Genomic DNA, 17,452 nt, shown 5'->3' with positions numbered 1-17,452 from the left:
GATGAAATAAAGCAATTGGTCTGCGTTGATCCGAACCTTATTGCGCTTATGCCACCAAAATATCTTGTTCCAAGTATTGCAATTAGATTGCAGAAGTTTGTGCAGGTTCACAGTTTTCTTGGCGATTTTATGGATATTAAAGTTGAATGAAATATTTCGAATACCTCGCATAATCTTGCGGCTTGTGGATCTACTCTGAATTTTCCTTAAAAAGTCGAAGACATTTCTCTGATTTCTAATTAATTCAACATTATCATGCAACCCTGGTGCACTGTAAAAGTAGTATGACACAAAAGCGGTCTTTTGCAACAATAATAATTTTTCTTTTCGCAGCATATGGAATGAATCCAATATCAACAATTTATATTTTGTAGTACGTTGCACAGAACGTAAGCAATTCGATTATTTCCAGAAGGGTCTAATTGTCTCAACTTCCTGAATTCTGAACAGTGCACGTAACTTAAGCTTGAGAGTTTCTGATAAATGCACAAAGTTCCGCAGCATAATTTTTAAGGAAACATTGATCACTTTGCAGTTGGCTGATAGAAAGAGCTCGGTGCTTCTGTAGCGTTTGGTATAGAAGGATGAAGGGTCGTCATTACCGTACTTGTAAGATAATGCGCTAAATTCGGAAAACAACAGGAGAATTAATTATGATCGGGCGATGCGGCTTTTGTCAAGCGTAGGTGGTTATGGCTTATATTTACGGTCTATCTACGAGCTACCGGTACAATACACATTGCGATACGTTCAAATTCCATACGGGTCCTACAACGAGCAGTCGATTAATCGTGAAAACCAAAAAGTAAAGCCTGTCGGTATTAAGTCACACACGATAGACATGAAATATTTCGACGTAATGGCAGATCTGGAATAAAGGACGTTGTAACGGGACTACATACCTGTTATTAGGTCTTAACGAGGCTCAATGGTAGCCATTAGTGAACGCCGCTGGTATTAGAGGGCCCTAAAACAAGCAGACAAATGATTCATTAAGGTTCTCCTGTAATTGCGGCAATGAGTAATTCTCTACGGTTATTCAGAGGATTCCAATAATGTTCTTACTACGTGCAATTGCGATACTTGATCCTGAAAGATTCTTTTGCATCGGTACAAATGTTACAAAAGTACAATAAACAACTTGGTCGTTAATCAAATGTATTAAGTGAGAAAAAAGAAGGAGATATAAAAAAGGTGGACAGAAAAGGGGGGGGGGTGGGCGGAAGAAACGTGAGAAAAGAAGATCGTAATATTGGCAAACTGAGAAGCTCAGCGTTCAGAGCTGTTTTGCAAATCGAAAAGCTGCGGCAACATAAGTGATATAAATTCGACTAAAAAAAGTAACTTTGGCGCCCATACTCTCGGTATCCTTCAGCTTCAGTCTCTATCGTACACCCGGCATACAGTGCATATCACTGTTACGAACGTAGATTTAACTGAATTGGAAAATCGTCACACACAAAGTTCAATAATTCGATGCTGTTAGTATGGGTTAGCTTAGTTGGACACTCGGATACTTGGAAAAGTAGCCTGATCAATCGGACTTTTCTCTCTGTCGACAAGAGAGCGGGAAAAGTTTAATTAAAATCACTCGCTCTTGTCCGTCGTGTGAAAACAAACCGTTAAGTGAATACCAATTGGGAGTGGCTTTCAGCGACTGCTGTACATCGTTTTTATTTCTCCTTTCTTCCATCGTCGTAAATAACAGGATATTGCTTTAGGATGCGGTGATATCGAGCGTACATATTAATTAATAAATGAAGCTGCTCTAAATTCGCAATGATATATTTGGTATTGTATCATGCGATCATAATAATTTACAACATTAGCGTCACTTTCTCCTCTACTTCTTTAAGGGACAGCTGAATTAATTGGTTCATAAAAGCTAGCTTTTTACTTCTTCGATACTTGTTTTCTTAAATCGATATTCGACACGTGTTCAAAGTAAAATATAATTCTGGTTCGTTAGTTCCTCACTCTTATCGTCCGTGGATCCTAATTGCTTCACTTATCTAATATTTCTTCACTTACAACCGTAATAAACGATATCTGCAATGAAACTGAATTCTTCGCTCGCTATGTCCCAACAGCCTGAAACGATCTAGAGATCTATGTGAACCACGAGTGTGGAAAATGATCTACTATCCCTGACAGAAAATATTCGATCAAATCAATATTATTACTGAAAAATTCTGTTTGCAATTCGATACTTGTTGCTGACAACGCCTAGCAAACTAAGTCAAATAGCTCCTTAAACACACTAGCCCACTTCTAAAAAAAGGTAATCGTAAGGATTTCTATGTATCAGCTGATTTTCTGCATTTAAATAAAAACCGAGCAGGTGCAGATTCAAACAACTAGGCCAAACAACATCTGCTACCCACGTCGTGACAGCAGAAATAAAATGCCTATCTATCTGGTAATCCTCTCAATCGTAGATCCTCTTAAAAGACCTAACTAGACGCTCGATTCGTCTGATCGAATAGGTTCTGCCAACGATGGCCAAGACATGGACTGACGAGAGAGTAGTTGTCGACGACAGCGCTCGATATCACCATCTAGTGTCCTCGACGAGAAGGGGGATCGTATAGTGGACTTACGGGACTGTAGTTAAGTGGAGCACGCGACACAGCGATCGCAGGGAACGCGGTCGTGGGGGGCTGCGGACTAGCTGCGGCCTGGACGTAGCTGGCGACTGCGGAATCCGCGGCTGCGGCTGCTGCTGCGGCTGCGGCGCTTGAGCTATACATGTCGATGGGGCCCGGCGAGTTGGCCGCTGGGAAAGAGCGGCTCTGTGGGCCACCGTGGCCGCCGGCCGCGTGCGGCGACGCCGGCGGAAATCCGGCCTGCGCTGCGGCCGCCTGGTAGTTGTTCATCACTGCAACGAACGCGCCTTAATTTTTAGCATTCCTACTGTTACACACCGAACGACTTTTAACCGTGCCGACGTTCTCGACCCTCTCTTTCGCTCTTTTTCCGTTTTCCCTGTCTCGAGCGCGCAATTCGTGCGGATCCGAAGATCATCCGAAGATCGTTCCATTCGAACTCCTAGGTCTAGATGTGCTCGGAGATCTGAACACGAAGAGGAAGACAATCGGTGCAGCTCTGTTCATTTTTGCTAACGCACCTCATTTCCGCCACCATCAAATGTTCTCTAAGTAATGATGGATTCTCATTTTTATATTTTATTCTATAAAAATTGAAAGTAAAAAGAAATTTCCTTCGTCAACTGAAAGATTACGTTCTCGTGAAAAAGAGATGAAACTGTTATCAGACCTTGTTGATTTGTACGATTTCTCGCATGTTAAAAATTTGCACATGCTTCAAATGCATAAAAAGTAACCACACTTTTCTACGGAACTTTATTACGTTTTATATGTTTGGATGTTTCGGTATTCATATTTTCATGCCTCGAAGGTACAGCAATGTGTAATTATTGGTTTTAATCTCGTTTGAGGAAATATTTTTTATGGAAGAAAACAAACAAGCTCTGAACTGTAAATTATCCATGTAAATAATACAAATAACATTCAGCGTGTGAATTTAACCGTGATTTGTGAACACAATATGACAACGATTTTTCAAATAATTTGGAAGTTTCTCTTTGAAGTAACACTTTTCATTTTTGCAAGAGAGCAACGGTTGTAGCAATTTTTCCGTTCCCCTCCTAGAGCACACAGAAATTTCGTAGACAAGTTCAATGTAAATACCCAGATATTGTCACGAGGATTGAACAGAATTGAAACGGTATCCTCTCTTTGTCATCTCGATGTAACGAGGTGCGATAACAAATGTGGACGTAGCTTTAGTTTCGAGCGATCCGTGTGTTTCTTGAAAATTCTGTGTGTCCCATAGAAATGCATGCTGTAGTGTACTTTCGTGTCCCATTGTATTGTATGTTCGCATCGATATCCTCGAAACTTGCGATTGTCTTCTAGAGGTACGACAGATTTTCGTACGGTTCCCACTCGCGGATGCCTCGTAACAAGCATGCTAAAAAGGCAAACGTGTCGCCTGGCGTACGTATGTACAATCATTCGCCGAACGACTAGATGTATAATCTCTGTTTTCAGTGGCTCGACCGTACACAGTTCGTAATTATGTCGACTAATGCGCTCTCTATTCCACTGTGTGTATGTGTCTCTACCGATCGACTGCAGCAGCTTATCGGAGAACTAACTCAACTCTGGTACCACAGAACAACACGCTTTATACAACGCCAGTAACGAACTCACGCAATCAACTCTGCGTTACACTGAGCACTTCTGTCTGTACATGCGTATATCCCGCAGGTATTGTGTGTATGCATAAAGTATATGTAGATTGTCGATCAAGAGGGAATCGCGTTCAGAGATCATCTACTTTTCGTTCGATCCGCGGGACATCACACCAAAAAACGAGCGGAGACGAGTTACATCGATAACAATCGTGGCACAAGTATTACACAAAACGATCTAAGTACGATACAACAAAGAGCGGCGGTAGGAGTACAGTGAAGGTTCCTCCTGGCGATAAATTATCGCGACAAAACGCACACGTATTACATTGGACAAAGAAGCAAATAAAAACGGTGGTCGTGGTGGTGGTGTGGGAGGGGGGATACTCAATAAGCGGATTACAAGACAGCTTTGCGCGCAATGGAACAACAGAAAACCGCCGGGCACAGATATGTACACGGACACTAGCATACACACACGCACACGCACACATACACACACATGTCGCCTAGGACAAGCAACGCAATCGCACGAGACAGTAACGGTAGCTAACGCAGAAAGATCGTCGAGCACGTGCTTTTTAGTTCGAGCCGACGGCTTAGTGCCCCGTATCTCGATCCCGGAAAGAATCGTTTGCATTCTGACACGACTCTCCGTGCGCCGTATATTGTACCGCGATAGTTACATTAGTTTCTGTTATAACAAAGGGAACATGTTGTGCGAAAACCAACCGAAAGAAACAGACCATATTCGCGAGCGCGCATTCCAGAGAAGACTCGAGCAGTAGCAGACTCCGGTGAACTCTCGGTTTTTTATTCCGATTTTGTTCCGACTGATATGAGATTTACATGTTACCTACCGGATACCGACTAAACAATGATCGTAGATGGAATTATGAGAGTACATTTCGTCGGGTTTATTCAGGATTAAAAGTGTTATTGAGAATTTATTGAGGTGGGTCCTCGGAATTTTAGTTAATATATCAGATAGTCAGTAGGTAATGCGTCGATAAATCATTTTTCATATCTATAATCGACTGACGGACCGGTCCGACCTGAACGGTCACATTCTACTTGCTCGCTACTTTAATTCAATTGCTTTTTAAATTGAAATGATTCTGGTCTGCCCCGAACCGACAAATTCTACTTGAGTGGGACTTCATTCTATCAATTGGTTCTCTCTCTCTCTCTTAAACTTTACCGATAGCATGTACACCTTCATTGGTCTGACTCGAATCGCCACATTCTACTTGATCCATACTTTAATCCCATCGAATGCTTTTCAAATCCCATCGATATTAACCTTTATTGGTCTGTCTAGAACCATCGTATTTTATTCTGCGATATTACTAGCGAGATAATGACAAACGATTTATTATTTTTATTTCGTCCGTGCGTTATTAGTCGGTCATACTACTGGTTAAAAAATTGGGTCGTCATACTACTATCGGGTGTGAATTTCTAGTGAATTGAATACTGCACAATGCTGTGCAACGATGAAGTCACACGTTGTGACGATTTTGCAGTAGTTTTAGCTCAAATTATGTCGAACAGATTTTAAAAGCTTCTTCACGCTATACACATTTCTTCAGACTCGAGTTCCGTATTTTAGTGAAGACGATTTTTATAAAAACAATATTGTAGCACAGAAATTTACATTGAACAATGCATACCCGAATTCTCAGCTGCCAGAATATGTTTCCCAATATTCCGCGACGATATCGGGATTCTCTACAGCGAAAAGATCACGTGCCAGTCTCTCCATTCATCCATAGTCACACGAATCAATCTCCCATCATTGAACAGCACAAAGCGACAAGAAACTCACGAGCAAAGAGCAACAAACGGCAAAGAACGCAGCCGCGCGTGATGCAAAGCGAAATATAAACATCTACAATGACACAGCGACTTATCAGCTAGTACATAATTGTCAGAAGTACACGGACAACGATCCGCTCGAATTCGAGAAGCTCGGAATCGAAAAAGGGGAGGATAAGTGGCGGACGTCGCGAGAGTTGTATCCTTTTCGAGGAGTTCCGCGAGTGATCCATAACGTGACCATCCTCCTCCCATTAGCCACGACAACGTGACGGCCTAAAATATGTCCGGAATTAAAGGAAGGTCCGCGGGAGCAAAGAATAAATTGCCGATTTGTCATCCGCGTTCGCCTCGCTTGGAGAAAGCTTTCGCTTAGACCAAGTGGAACCGGAAGAACGAGACGACGACGACGACTGGAGAGATTAATGCTGAGGATCTCTAGCATGTGTCCGCTTACGCGTGTTTTCTTTCCGCGAGGAAACCGGCACATGGTGGTCAATTTGCCCAAGAAGTTTATAGCTTCGCTCGGTAGACGTTATTCGTTACAAACAGAAGAGTTTTAGGTGATCCTCGGCTCGTTTTTATAGTTACCGATTGTCAACAACTATAAAAACGAGACGCAAGGCTCGACTAATCGTATTTCCTCTTCCGAAATTGCCCATTTTTTGTGCGCAACTTGAGCGCGAATTAGGGAGAAATTACTGTACAAAAATAATTTCAAGTTCAGATTCCATAGGTCCGGAATTAGGGAGAAATTACTGTACTAAGATACATAGTTTACTGAACAGAGGCAAGACGCGTGAACAACCCTAATATGATTTACACAAAACTTGCTTTGACAACCAATGGATGCTAGTACGTAAACAAATATGTTTCAATAAACTTCGAAATATCGAAGCAGTTTTATCGATTCTGATAATGGATTTTGATCTGTAGTATGTTTCCAAGAGTCGAAACCTTAGAACCAACGAGAAATTATGCATAGGAAACCGTAATGCTAGTAATTAAACCGTGAAAAGTAAAAATGTTCGAAATCGATCATCGGGAACAGACGTTAGTTGAAAATGTGCGTCAAAACAATTTTAATAAAAGGTTGTACCTAAATTCTTGTCATGTTCTCACAATTTCGTATGGATCAATTCCTCATCTGCCAAGTTGTCTCAAAGGAACATGAAACCCGCGGCCTACTAATAACATCAATTAGGACCGCAAACTTTTCTCTCGCGATCTCGCCAACTCTCTGGAGCAAATTGACCACTATGGCGTCGCGTGGCTGACGTTCATGCGATACGTTCCGTTGGATTAACGGGCGGCAGCGGCGGTAGAAGCCGAATAAAGGGTGGAAAACGAAGAGTACGATAGATTGTGGAGCGGTTCCGAGCAAAAAGGAGGAGCGGCCTGGGGGATGAACGCAAAGAATTCGAAACTCGCTCGAAGAAAAGTCGGAGGGCGGAGTATGACAAACCCCGAAAGCGCTCGATGTACAATCTAAAACCCCATTCAGCTTTTAAACTCTGGACAATGGCGGCCGGTTACAAAGTTTTCTGCCGGCGGTGGCCGGATTCGTCGATGGCGAGATGGGGAGCCAGTGCGCGATTCAAAAGTTTGATTTATTTGAGTGGAGATTGCAAGCGGGGTCGAGAGGGTGGGCGAGAGAGCGGATCAAGCCAGATTCTGCGGGGGTGGTGAAACCGAATAAAAAAAATAAAAGGGTTGCACCCGAGGAGCCGGCGTATTTCGCTGCCAGCGGCGACGCCACACGTGTGACACTTTTCAGAATTCCGTGGCCGGTTTTCCGTCAACTCTCTCTCCCTCTCTTTTTCTCTCTCTCTCTCTCTCTCTCCCTCTCTCGCTTTTTCACTGGATTGCTTCTCCACTCTCTCCGAAGACTCTGCTCGCTTTCCGTTAAGAAGAAAGTCCTTTCACGATATACGTCCTTGGAGCGAAAGCTCCCGGAACGGTCCGACCATTTTCGAGAAATTAGCGCGGATTCTCGGCGAAAGAATTCCCGAAGGAATTGCGGTCTCTTTTACTTATTTAGGAGGATTCCGCTCGTAAATTTCTCGCGCGCAATCTACTCCCGAGATTCTGCGACGTTGCTACTCCTCGGATATTGTTCATCGTTTCTCGAACCGACGACGCGGTAAATCACGTGGACGCTAAAGCAGTGATTTTTAATCGTGTTTGCGTCTAGTCTCGTTTCGATGCGTTTTTCAGCATTATTAGAAATTTTCTATGAATATTTTAGGGCATATACTTATATCTCGAAAACCTCGGGTTCACTTGCAATCAAATCGTGATCATGATTTCGAGAGTGTTTTGAGGAATCAAAGAAAACGGAAAAAGTTTTGTCACAGTTCCACTAGAAGAGAATCTACTTCCTGAAATTGTCTTCCCTACTGTATACAAATTTTCATCTTCAGTACCAGTGGAAAAGCTGGCTTCTCATTTTCTTTACTATGACACAAAACACAATGACTCAAAAACGCATTAAAACAAATTAGTCTACCAATACACGAATCGTATTGGTAGACTAATTCACGAATTGTATCTAACATAACTGCACCTATATAAAATTATTTCTCCAGGAGTTTCAACTTTCGAGAATCTTGTTAGACTGAACTGAGTACGATGCTTGAGCGATTAACGCGTCAGAGAGATCCGTATCGAAATTCTCTACAGAAAAAAGAATCAGACATGTCATGCGAATTCCATGGGACTCGATGCTGCGAATGAGGCATCGATTCATCGGTAAACGAAACACAATTGTGCCTCCCTCGAGCGACCGCACGGTGTCGGCGAGCGACAGTTCCCCGAATCGAAGACCAGATCCGCCAACTAAGAAATAATTCCAGCACGGAAACCGTATATCCACCGTGGCCAGTGGAACTTAGGGGAACAGAGGGGCTATGACAGCGAGTTCCTTGAACAGCGCGATTCACGGTTCGAAGTACGAAGGAGTCGAATTAGGGCTGCAATTTGCCATTACGGCGTAATGCAAAGCTTGTTTCGGTTAAAGCTCGAGAATCGAATCACGAAAGAGGATTGAATTACACGAGTTCCAGGTCCCGTTGCAGTGCCGTAATACCGGATCCCGGGTCTGGGTATATCGTAACGTCTCGATCTGGCAATCACGAAGGTCTCTCTTTCTCGTAAGAAGCCGTGGGAGGCTCTATCGTCCTGCCCAAGCCCGTATATTGCCTTTCGTTTCTATCGCGTGACTCGATAATGAAAAGCTATCAAGAATCGGAAACCGTGCGTCGTAACCGGCGAACCTATTGGCCGTGCATTCTGATGTGTACACGTACACAGGCTGCTCGACGGTGTGCGTGAAATATTTTCCAAGGCGTGCACGAGAATCTCAAATGAAAATTTACAGCCTTCTAGCTGTTAACGATCGAGAATCTCTCGCACGGACTTTGATCGCTAATAACCTGAAGGCAATGCTCGGAGCAATTTCGGTTGGAATTTTCATCTTCAGAGTGCATCGTGGCATTACTCCTTGAAATATATTACTTTGGGACATTTTGTGTACGCGTCACCTGAGACAAACCACTTATCTCCCAACTTTGAAGACAGGCGAGAGAAGAATCGTTTGGTTCTGTGGGGATTGTTAATGGAGGGGACTGTTTCTGGGTGAACATGTTGAGGAGGTTCGATGATTGTCTTCATGCTTTTTTAGGAACAGTGAATTTAGAGAACGCGATCCAAATACAGACCATCTAATTATCTTCTTAGGTTTCTTACGTGACTTATTGTTATTTATTAATCTCTGCATCTTATAATTTGTGACAGTTAGAGGATACAATCAGGCCTGTTTCAGTTACTCTTGTACTTCGTTTAAACGTGTACGAAATTAATGTTCTTCAGAAAATACCGATTTGGGAATACGTAAACTTTCTACCAAAGGATTTTCGTGTTGAAACGTTCCCCTGACTTCAACGATTGCGTGAGCCAATAAAGTGGTTTGTTTCAGGCGGCCGCCTTGCGTACGAGACCTCGTGGGCCTTGTTTGCGGTGTTGTCGTGTCGATAAAAATTGCCGAGACAAATCAAGAAAGCACAGGTAGAGGAACGAAGCCTAGAAGAATGGAAAACTTTGTAGACGTACCAGAAAGTGCTTGCGTGAGCAAGGGCGTACTGTTGTTGGAGGTGAGCTGTCCGTTCGTAAGATCCACTGAAACATAAAACTCTGATCACAACTGCTCCGCGCTTGATGGCGTAGGCGTGTCGCGCGAATGCCGCGTTTCGCTACGTCTCTTTCCGTTGTTCGACGTCGGCCGCCGATCGCGGCGCTATTTTCCTCTTTCTCGCTCTCTTTCTCTCGCTCTCCCTCTCTCTCTCATCGGCTAATTAAAACGAACGAACAGAAAATCTGACGTCAAAGGTGATGACGGCCGAAAGGACAGAGAGACACGGACGTGACTTTTCCCTGTGTGTTGCTTTGTCGCCGCGCGTACCTCTCGCTGATTGTGACGATCGAACGAGCGCACGTTTCCCGTCTCTGCGTTCTCGCAACTCTTTCGCTTTTCCCTGGATTTCACCCTTTCTCTCTCTCTCTCTTTCTCTCTCTATCTCGCACTCACTCTCTCCCACTCTCTCTCTCTCTCTTCCCCCCCTTTCCTGTGTACGTGTGTGTATGTAGTCTTTTTTTCTCGCTTTTCTTCCGTTCTCTATTTTTCCTTTCTCTGCGCCCTTTGTTTCCCGATGTGCGTGCACGCTCGCCGGAAATCGAAGGACCAAACCTCGCGACGCTCGCGTTGTCGATAATTTTCGCAACCCCGTTGTGGCGCCTATAGAAATTCGAATATCCGCGCTAGACGAATTTATGTGACTCTTGTCGTTAACGCGAAGAAGTCTAACGAACGTGTACTTTGGACTTTGTAGAGAACTCCAGGAGCCGGCGAGTGCTCGATTTTTGTGAAAATTGTTGTAGAAGATAGTTTTGGTATGCTGAGAGATTGGATTTGCGTGAGATATAATATCTGTAGGATTTGCTTGCTGGAAAACGCTATACAGATGTTAATACTACTTTCTACTAGCTAAGGGAAAATTGTTGTTCGGACTGTGAATGTTTATACGAGGTTGTGATTTCTTTTGTCATGTATTTTTTTTATAGTGTAGAATACCTCGTTCAATATCATTATCAGACGTATTGTTTGTATTTATGACGAAAATGGATGGGTGAAATTTAAAACAGTTGGAAGATTCAGTGAGTTTAAACAAGGATCAACGTATTTTACAGAAAAAATTATTTTGTATTCTCTTTTTCTTTCGTCGTAGTTAAATAAGAAACTTGAACACGTTGACTGCTGATCTATTAACCAAACGATCGCACAGGATCAAAGTAATTTTTTTAATGAAATGAAAGCTGGAGGATTAGAATGTATTTTAACCTTCACAATACGTGAAATAATAATCGAAACCAGGATAAAATATTAGTACCTATGCACGACAGACGCAATAATAATCACAACAGCAATCAATGTACACAGTTCAAAGTATCATATGTCGTCAAAACCATAAAAACTGATCAATCGAGTACTACGAGGATTCCTATCCACGTAAAATTGTCTTCCACATCAATTCTCACAACAAATCATCCTGCGAAATCCTCCACCAATTTAACGTCTCTACTTCCTGTATTCTAACAGTACATACACCGCAATTCGTTCATTCTTTAGTACACAAATACTTGTACCTCCCTTCATGGGAGCTCCAATTAAATCGCGGATACTTTAATTTCACGAGTGCCAGCGAACCAGATGCTTGTACCCTCGATTTCGCGATGCCCGTTTAAAATGATAGATTTCTGTTTCGAATGTAACGATTTTCACGAGGATCGCGGATCATTTTCCTCGAAGTCGGCTTAAAACGATCGAATATCGGACGTGGCGAGTGCTCATGAAATATTTGCCCTGTAATAATAGAACCCGTGACTATCGATCGGTACGCGGCCCGTGTTGCGCTCAACCCGTCGAAACCCGCGTATCGACGCTATTATTTCCCGGTTCGCGTCGCGACGCTAGAGAGACGGTCGAATCTCGATAAACAATGCGGAAACAGGAGCGATCGAGGATGATAATTGTCGGACGGGACGTGTTACGTTCGTCGAAATCGGCGACTGAACGAATAAAGGTTGTCGGCCATTTAACAGCGCAAAGCCCGCGGCATATTCGCACTACGGAGCGTAGGAAAAAGGAGGAATCGCGATACCGTGTTTGTTAACTGGGCACGCTAGACTGTTTGCTACCAGCGTCAAATGCATCGTATGATATAGAAAAGAAAACACTGTTACGGTATTATCTACAATTCCAATCCTTTGCGCTCGGAGCATTTTCCACGGCCTTGACAATCTATTGATATAGATTTCATGAAACAAAAACTCGTAATTTCGAAAGTATCACAATTGTCGGCAGTCTTGAGCGCAGAGGATTAAATTAATTTGATCTTTCTCGCGCTGGTAACGAACATATTGAAATACATGCAAGTAATGCGAGTATGTCACATTGTGCTGTTAGATGGATCTGTGCGATACCGTTCGGACTCTGCGCGTCGTGGGAGAAGATGTAGCAGAGTTCAAAGTGACAGCACGCGCGTGAGAAGTCGGAGAAACAGAAAGACAAATATAGATTGGGAAAAGAAAGATGAAGAAAGGAAAGAGAAGACGTGATGCGTTATTTCCAGTCCAGAGTGAATGTCGACTTCATACATTTCTTCCGGATTGCGGTCCGTTGGACGTGTTGCATCGATGTCTCCGTATACGCACGGCTCGCATTGTCACTTCCGGTTCCGTGGTAGTACACTGCCGGCACTCCTAACATTGATAAAGAACAAGAAGAGAGCTGAGAATGGTGGGACAACAAAATCAAATACGTGGACGGTGTTTTTTTTGGGACGGCGAGGAGCTTAATGAGAGAATTAATAGATTCGCTCGTGAACCTGCACCGGGATGTCTCCCCGTAAATTATAGATACAGAGCTCGCTGATCGTTTGCTGAACAGACAGCGAAGCTTGTACTTATAATCGATGCGGACACGAAACGTCTGCGTTTATTATCGCAGCGATATTTCTCTTGGAAATGGATCTTCGTGATCTAATTGTAAGAGAACTATCGTCGAATAATCTTACGAACGTTTCGTGGGTTAATAGTGATGTCGATCTTTCGCTGGTTCAGGAAACGGCAGGCTAACGTATCTCTTGATCGTGGAATCTATCCTAGTTGATGATGAAAATTGAGCAGAAACAGAATCGTGATCTTTGATGTCGCTATGGCTACGTGAATTCTTAGTTTTTGTTGGGCAGCTATCAGCCAGAAGCGTGGATGCGTTGATGGCTTTGATATTCATTTCTAGATTGTGGATCTTTAATCAGTCTATTTCAGTATTAATGAAAGAGTTTTGCCTATGGCGGATAGCGTATGAAACAGGGATCGTTTTAATATTTGACGTTCCATTACCCCGTGTAAACGAAATAAAAGAAACAGGCGCGTTAGGGGCTGTGCAACCTTGCCAGTCTAAAGAAAAATCGATAACTCCTTTTCACTTGCTTTTGAAGTTTCGTATGTAAAGATTACTGTGATAGAAGGATTCTGTGAAATTCAAAGAAGCGGCGAAGTTATAACGACTGCGTGCCACGCGAGATAAAAGTTGATTCGGGACTTTAATTGCACCGAGTAGACTACGAAACCGTACATCTATCAATACATTGATCTTTCTGAAAGCGCCTGCAAAGAAGTATTTGTCGTTAAATTATTAATTTCAGCTTTTCTTCATTATTTTCGAGGCTGCTGTTCGAAATGATTAAAAACTCATACGCTACTGCGTGGACTATTAATTTTGTTTAAATTGACGCGAGACTTTATTTACTTCTAATCAATATACCACAACTTTCACGCGATAGAAGTAAGAGTTATGACGTTGTTTAAAAACTCCTACAAAAGCTCGGATCATCCACGAATCACTCGTAAGTTAAAAATAACGTGAACTTCAAGCTTCCAAGGTTGCAGAGCCCGCAAGGGAACAATGGCACGGTATTCGGGAAATCCAGGCTCTCCATCGACGGGTCCACGAGAATCGACGATTCCCAGCCGATTTAGTTTGATTCCGCGCGTCGACGCTAATCCCGGAACATTAATTACTCGGCGTCGTGCCCGATAACAGGAGAGATTTCCAACGAAAGTAAAGAAAGGTTTCGTCGGTCTTGCTCGCGTTCGTGCTGGTCCGCGAGGCCGAACAAAGCACGCGGATCCTTTTAAGCGTTCCGCGGAAAAATCCGAGGCGCGTTTTGTGCCGTCGATGAATGCCGGGACGGTCTGGTCTGATGTTACGCAACTTTTTCCCCCGGGGCCCTCGGCTTTCGCGAAATAAACACACGGTGTACGGTGCGCGTACATTAACGCGGAGCGGAGCCTTTAAAATCGGAATCAAAGAAAAAAATATCGCACAAGGGATCCCGGTAAATGGTTTAAAGTCGGTCCGCGGCGCAAAGGCGGACCATCGGAACATTAGCGTGTGCGCGAGCGCGCGCGGAACATCGTCGCGGAAAATGCGCCGTGGAAAACAGAGAACCAGGACAGGAGTTGGGGAAAAGCGGTGAATGAAAACGGGAGTACCGCACCGGTAAATTATAGCGGTTGTTGGGATCGCACAAAAGCGGCTGCGAGACGCATACACAGGATTGATTTCGAAATTTCCAAGGGCCCCGGGGATCAAAGGGGTGACGAGTTATCGATGTTCCGTGAAAGGGACCAGGAATAAATGGATATGACGCAGTGCCGCTTTAAAACTGGAGTCCAAGAACTACCGTCGCGTTACCGTATCCACGATCGCCAATGATCCCTGCTAATGAGCACGAAATTCCGTGACTTTAACAATTTTTGAAATATTTTTCAGAAAGTCTGGTCGAAAATTGATTATCTCGCACACTGGTTTGTAAAAGTGTTCATACAGATTCTAATTAAGTTTAAGAACTATTAATCGAAATCATTCAAAATGATCTGAAGCAAATGTTGCACACGAGATCCTAGAATAATGCTGTATTCACCTTTCTCTTCATATTTTTGTATTTATATAGGATGAAAGGTGCAGCAAGTCCAGTATTTAGAAACAGAAAATGATTGAATCTATTTCATAAGAAAAGCTCGTCGCAGGAATGAACTTGAAAATTTAAACCCTACTGAACCAGTCAGCTGTTGATCTCTTTGAAAAGTGTCTAAAAGTGACTTACTGTATTTATATTGTATGTTTGATTTTCTTTATATTTTGTTTAAATGCAAATTTTGTTTAAAATACATAATTTAATAAAGACTATCAGAGTATATATCTATAACATGTAAAAAATGTAGAAGATTTCGTATTGTGACGAGTGCGCTTGTCAAAACCAGCGAACTGGTTAAATCATGTTTGTGTACGTAAAACGCTTTCGCATACCACAGTGAATTATCGAAAATTTCCTCAACATTTTCTGTAAATAAATGATTGCAGTAAAACCTTCATTATTCAAAACTCCATTACCTGCATTTTCTATCAATCGAACAAGTTTCACGTATAAATGAATCAATCTACAACACGATTTATGGCACAAACGAGTAAGAAAATCTGCTTCGGGGATAATAGAAATTTAGGGAACGCCTGTGTATCGAGGTACCGCATGTATAGATCCTCTCGGACTCGGTTTTCGAAAGCGGCAGCGTCAAAGAAAGTTTCCGGGGACGGGATCGAGGAAAGTGGCTGAAATTTTCTAGGTAGCGTAAAATATTACGGAGCTTCGCGAAAGCCAGAGCTTCGAGTTAATTGGGTTAGTGGCTGCGAGTGCAGAGCTCGCGTTACGCGGTTAGCGAGTCGGCATGCGTCAAATGAAACATTAAATCCTAAAGGGGAGCTCGAGGTGAAGGAGTTCCGTGGGAATCGAAGGAAAAGCTGTGAATTAATTCGCGCGACAGCCAACCGAGAACTTGGTTGGAAGGCTCAAACGAGCGCCTCAAGTCGAAATCATTTTCCGCCGAGCACCGAGTAATAAATATCGATACTCTGCTACAAGGTGCAAAAAAGAAAACATGAAATATCCCCGTGATGGCTCGCGTTCGCGGATCAATGGGGAACAGGCTGCGAACTGATAGAACGCGTTCGGCCGTTATTGTCGAAGAAAAGGATCACGGCTCGGACAGCGTGAAAACAGAGTATTTCCAGAGTCGGATCTCGTTTTGGGCGACTGGCGAGACTGATAACACGATAGCGTGAAGGCTGGCGGGGGCAGGAGGGCCGAACGGACCATAAATCGCAGATCGACGTGATTTGTATGGGGGTATCACGCCGCTTAATGGTGTGGCTTGTCTCTATCGGGCTCGGGCCGGATGTTTCGAGCCACTGCTGCAGCTCCAGAGGAATATTCGCTGCGCTTCTCTATCGCCTGACGATTTACGTGGGGTTTCATACCCTTTTTCCCTACCCCCTGTTCCGGCCTGCAAATAGAAATGGAGAATGCCGAGAACCTGGTTTACTCGATTTTTTCGAAACCCTGGGATTTTTCGACTAAGCTTTGTTCGTTTAACTCTCGTACGGTCTTTTCGTAATTTCTGAGCAATGTGAATTTTGTGTTAATGTGCGACCGTTTCTTTCTGCAGAAGTGTTGAAAGGAAGTTTCCCTGAATTTCCCTGAGTTTGTCGTCTGTAAAGCGAAAACAATTTGTTACATCGAATATCCTCGTGGCCAAAAGTGGCTAATAAACAAAATTCTATAGCGAATTATCTAATTAATATAATTAGGAATAAAATCAAAATCTTGTAACATTCTATGTGTTCTTAACTATTTAATTATTTAATCATTTATTCTAACATATTACATCCTTAGTATGGTAAAAGCATGTTAAATTCATCGCAGCACAGGAAGTGTAACGTACAGATCTATTTTTTCACAAAGACCAATGAAGACATTAAACGTTATTCCGAAGCTCGTACGAGAGTTAAAATCGTTCAGCTAGTTGAACATTTGATACTCGATTTGTTACAATTTTGGAACACCACAAAATTGTCCGTATACTCTGAGACTTAATCGATTTTTGGACCCACGAAGTTTTACCCAGTATCTGCGATGGTTTGATTGGGTCATTTCAGAATTTCTCTGCGACGACGGAGATCCACGAGCCCGTAGCCGGTCCATCGAGCTTAGTGCAAATATTTGGACAATGGAAGCTCATTCGTCGCGCAACCGTGAGGCCAACGTGGCAGCAGAAACGTGGACATAAAGAACGAGATCGGAGTGCTGTCAGAAGGAGTGACGAATGAACTGGAAAACTTTGGCCGCAGACGTTTATCGGACGTTTCGTGAAAAGAAGGGGGCCACGTGTGTCGGAAATGGTTGCCGAGCTTCTGGATCCTGCGAGCATGGACATCGATACTCTATGGCAGGAGACTCTCGT

The 17,452-nt window shown here is 43.2% G+C and overlaps 1 protein-coding gene across 9 annotated transcripts in view; it reads right to left on the bottom strand.

Annotated features, from left to right (window-relative positions):
* Nucleotides 1-17,452, bottom strand: part of Rbp6 (RNA-binding protein 6) — a 1,210,230-nt gene that overhangs the window by 13,111 nt on the left and 1,179,667 nt on the right. For 3 of the 9 annotated variants that reach the window (XM_076519689.1, XM_076519696.1, XM_076519697.1), the window contains 4 exons: nt 12,746-12,850; nt 10,145-10,210; nt 2,601-2,878; nt 903-967 (listed from right to left, as the gene is read on the bottom strand). In XM_076519689.1, the coding sequence (XP_076375804.1) occupies nt 926-967; nt 2,601-2,878; nt 10,145-10,210; nt 12,746-12,850 (491 nt within the window). In that variant the 3' untranslated portion in view covers nt 903-925. The remainder of the gene's footprint in view (nt 1-902; nt 968-2,600; nt 2,879-10,144; nt 10,211-12,745; nt 12,851-17,452) is intronic. The other 6 variants (XM_076519691.1, XM_076519693.1, XM_076519695.1 and 3 more) reach the window with 5 other exon arrangements.

Source organism: Megalopta genalis, chromosome 3, assembly GCF_051020955.1.
Source record: "Megalopta genalis isolate 19385.01 chromosome 3, iyMegGena1_principal, whole genome shotgun sequence".
Classification (NCBI taxonomy): domain Eukaryota; kingdom Metazoa; phylum Arthropoda; class Insecta; order Hymenoptera; family Halictidae; genus Megalopta; species Megalopta genalis.
This window is presented reverse-complemented; position numbering and strand designations above follow the sequence as displayed.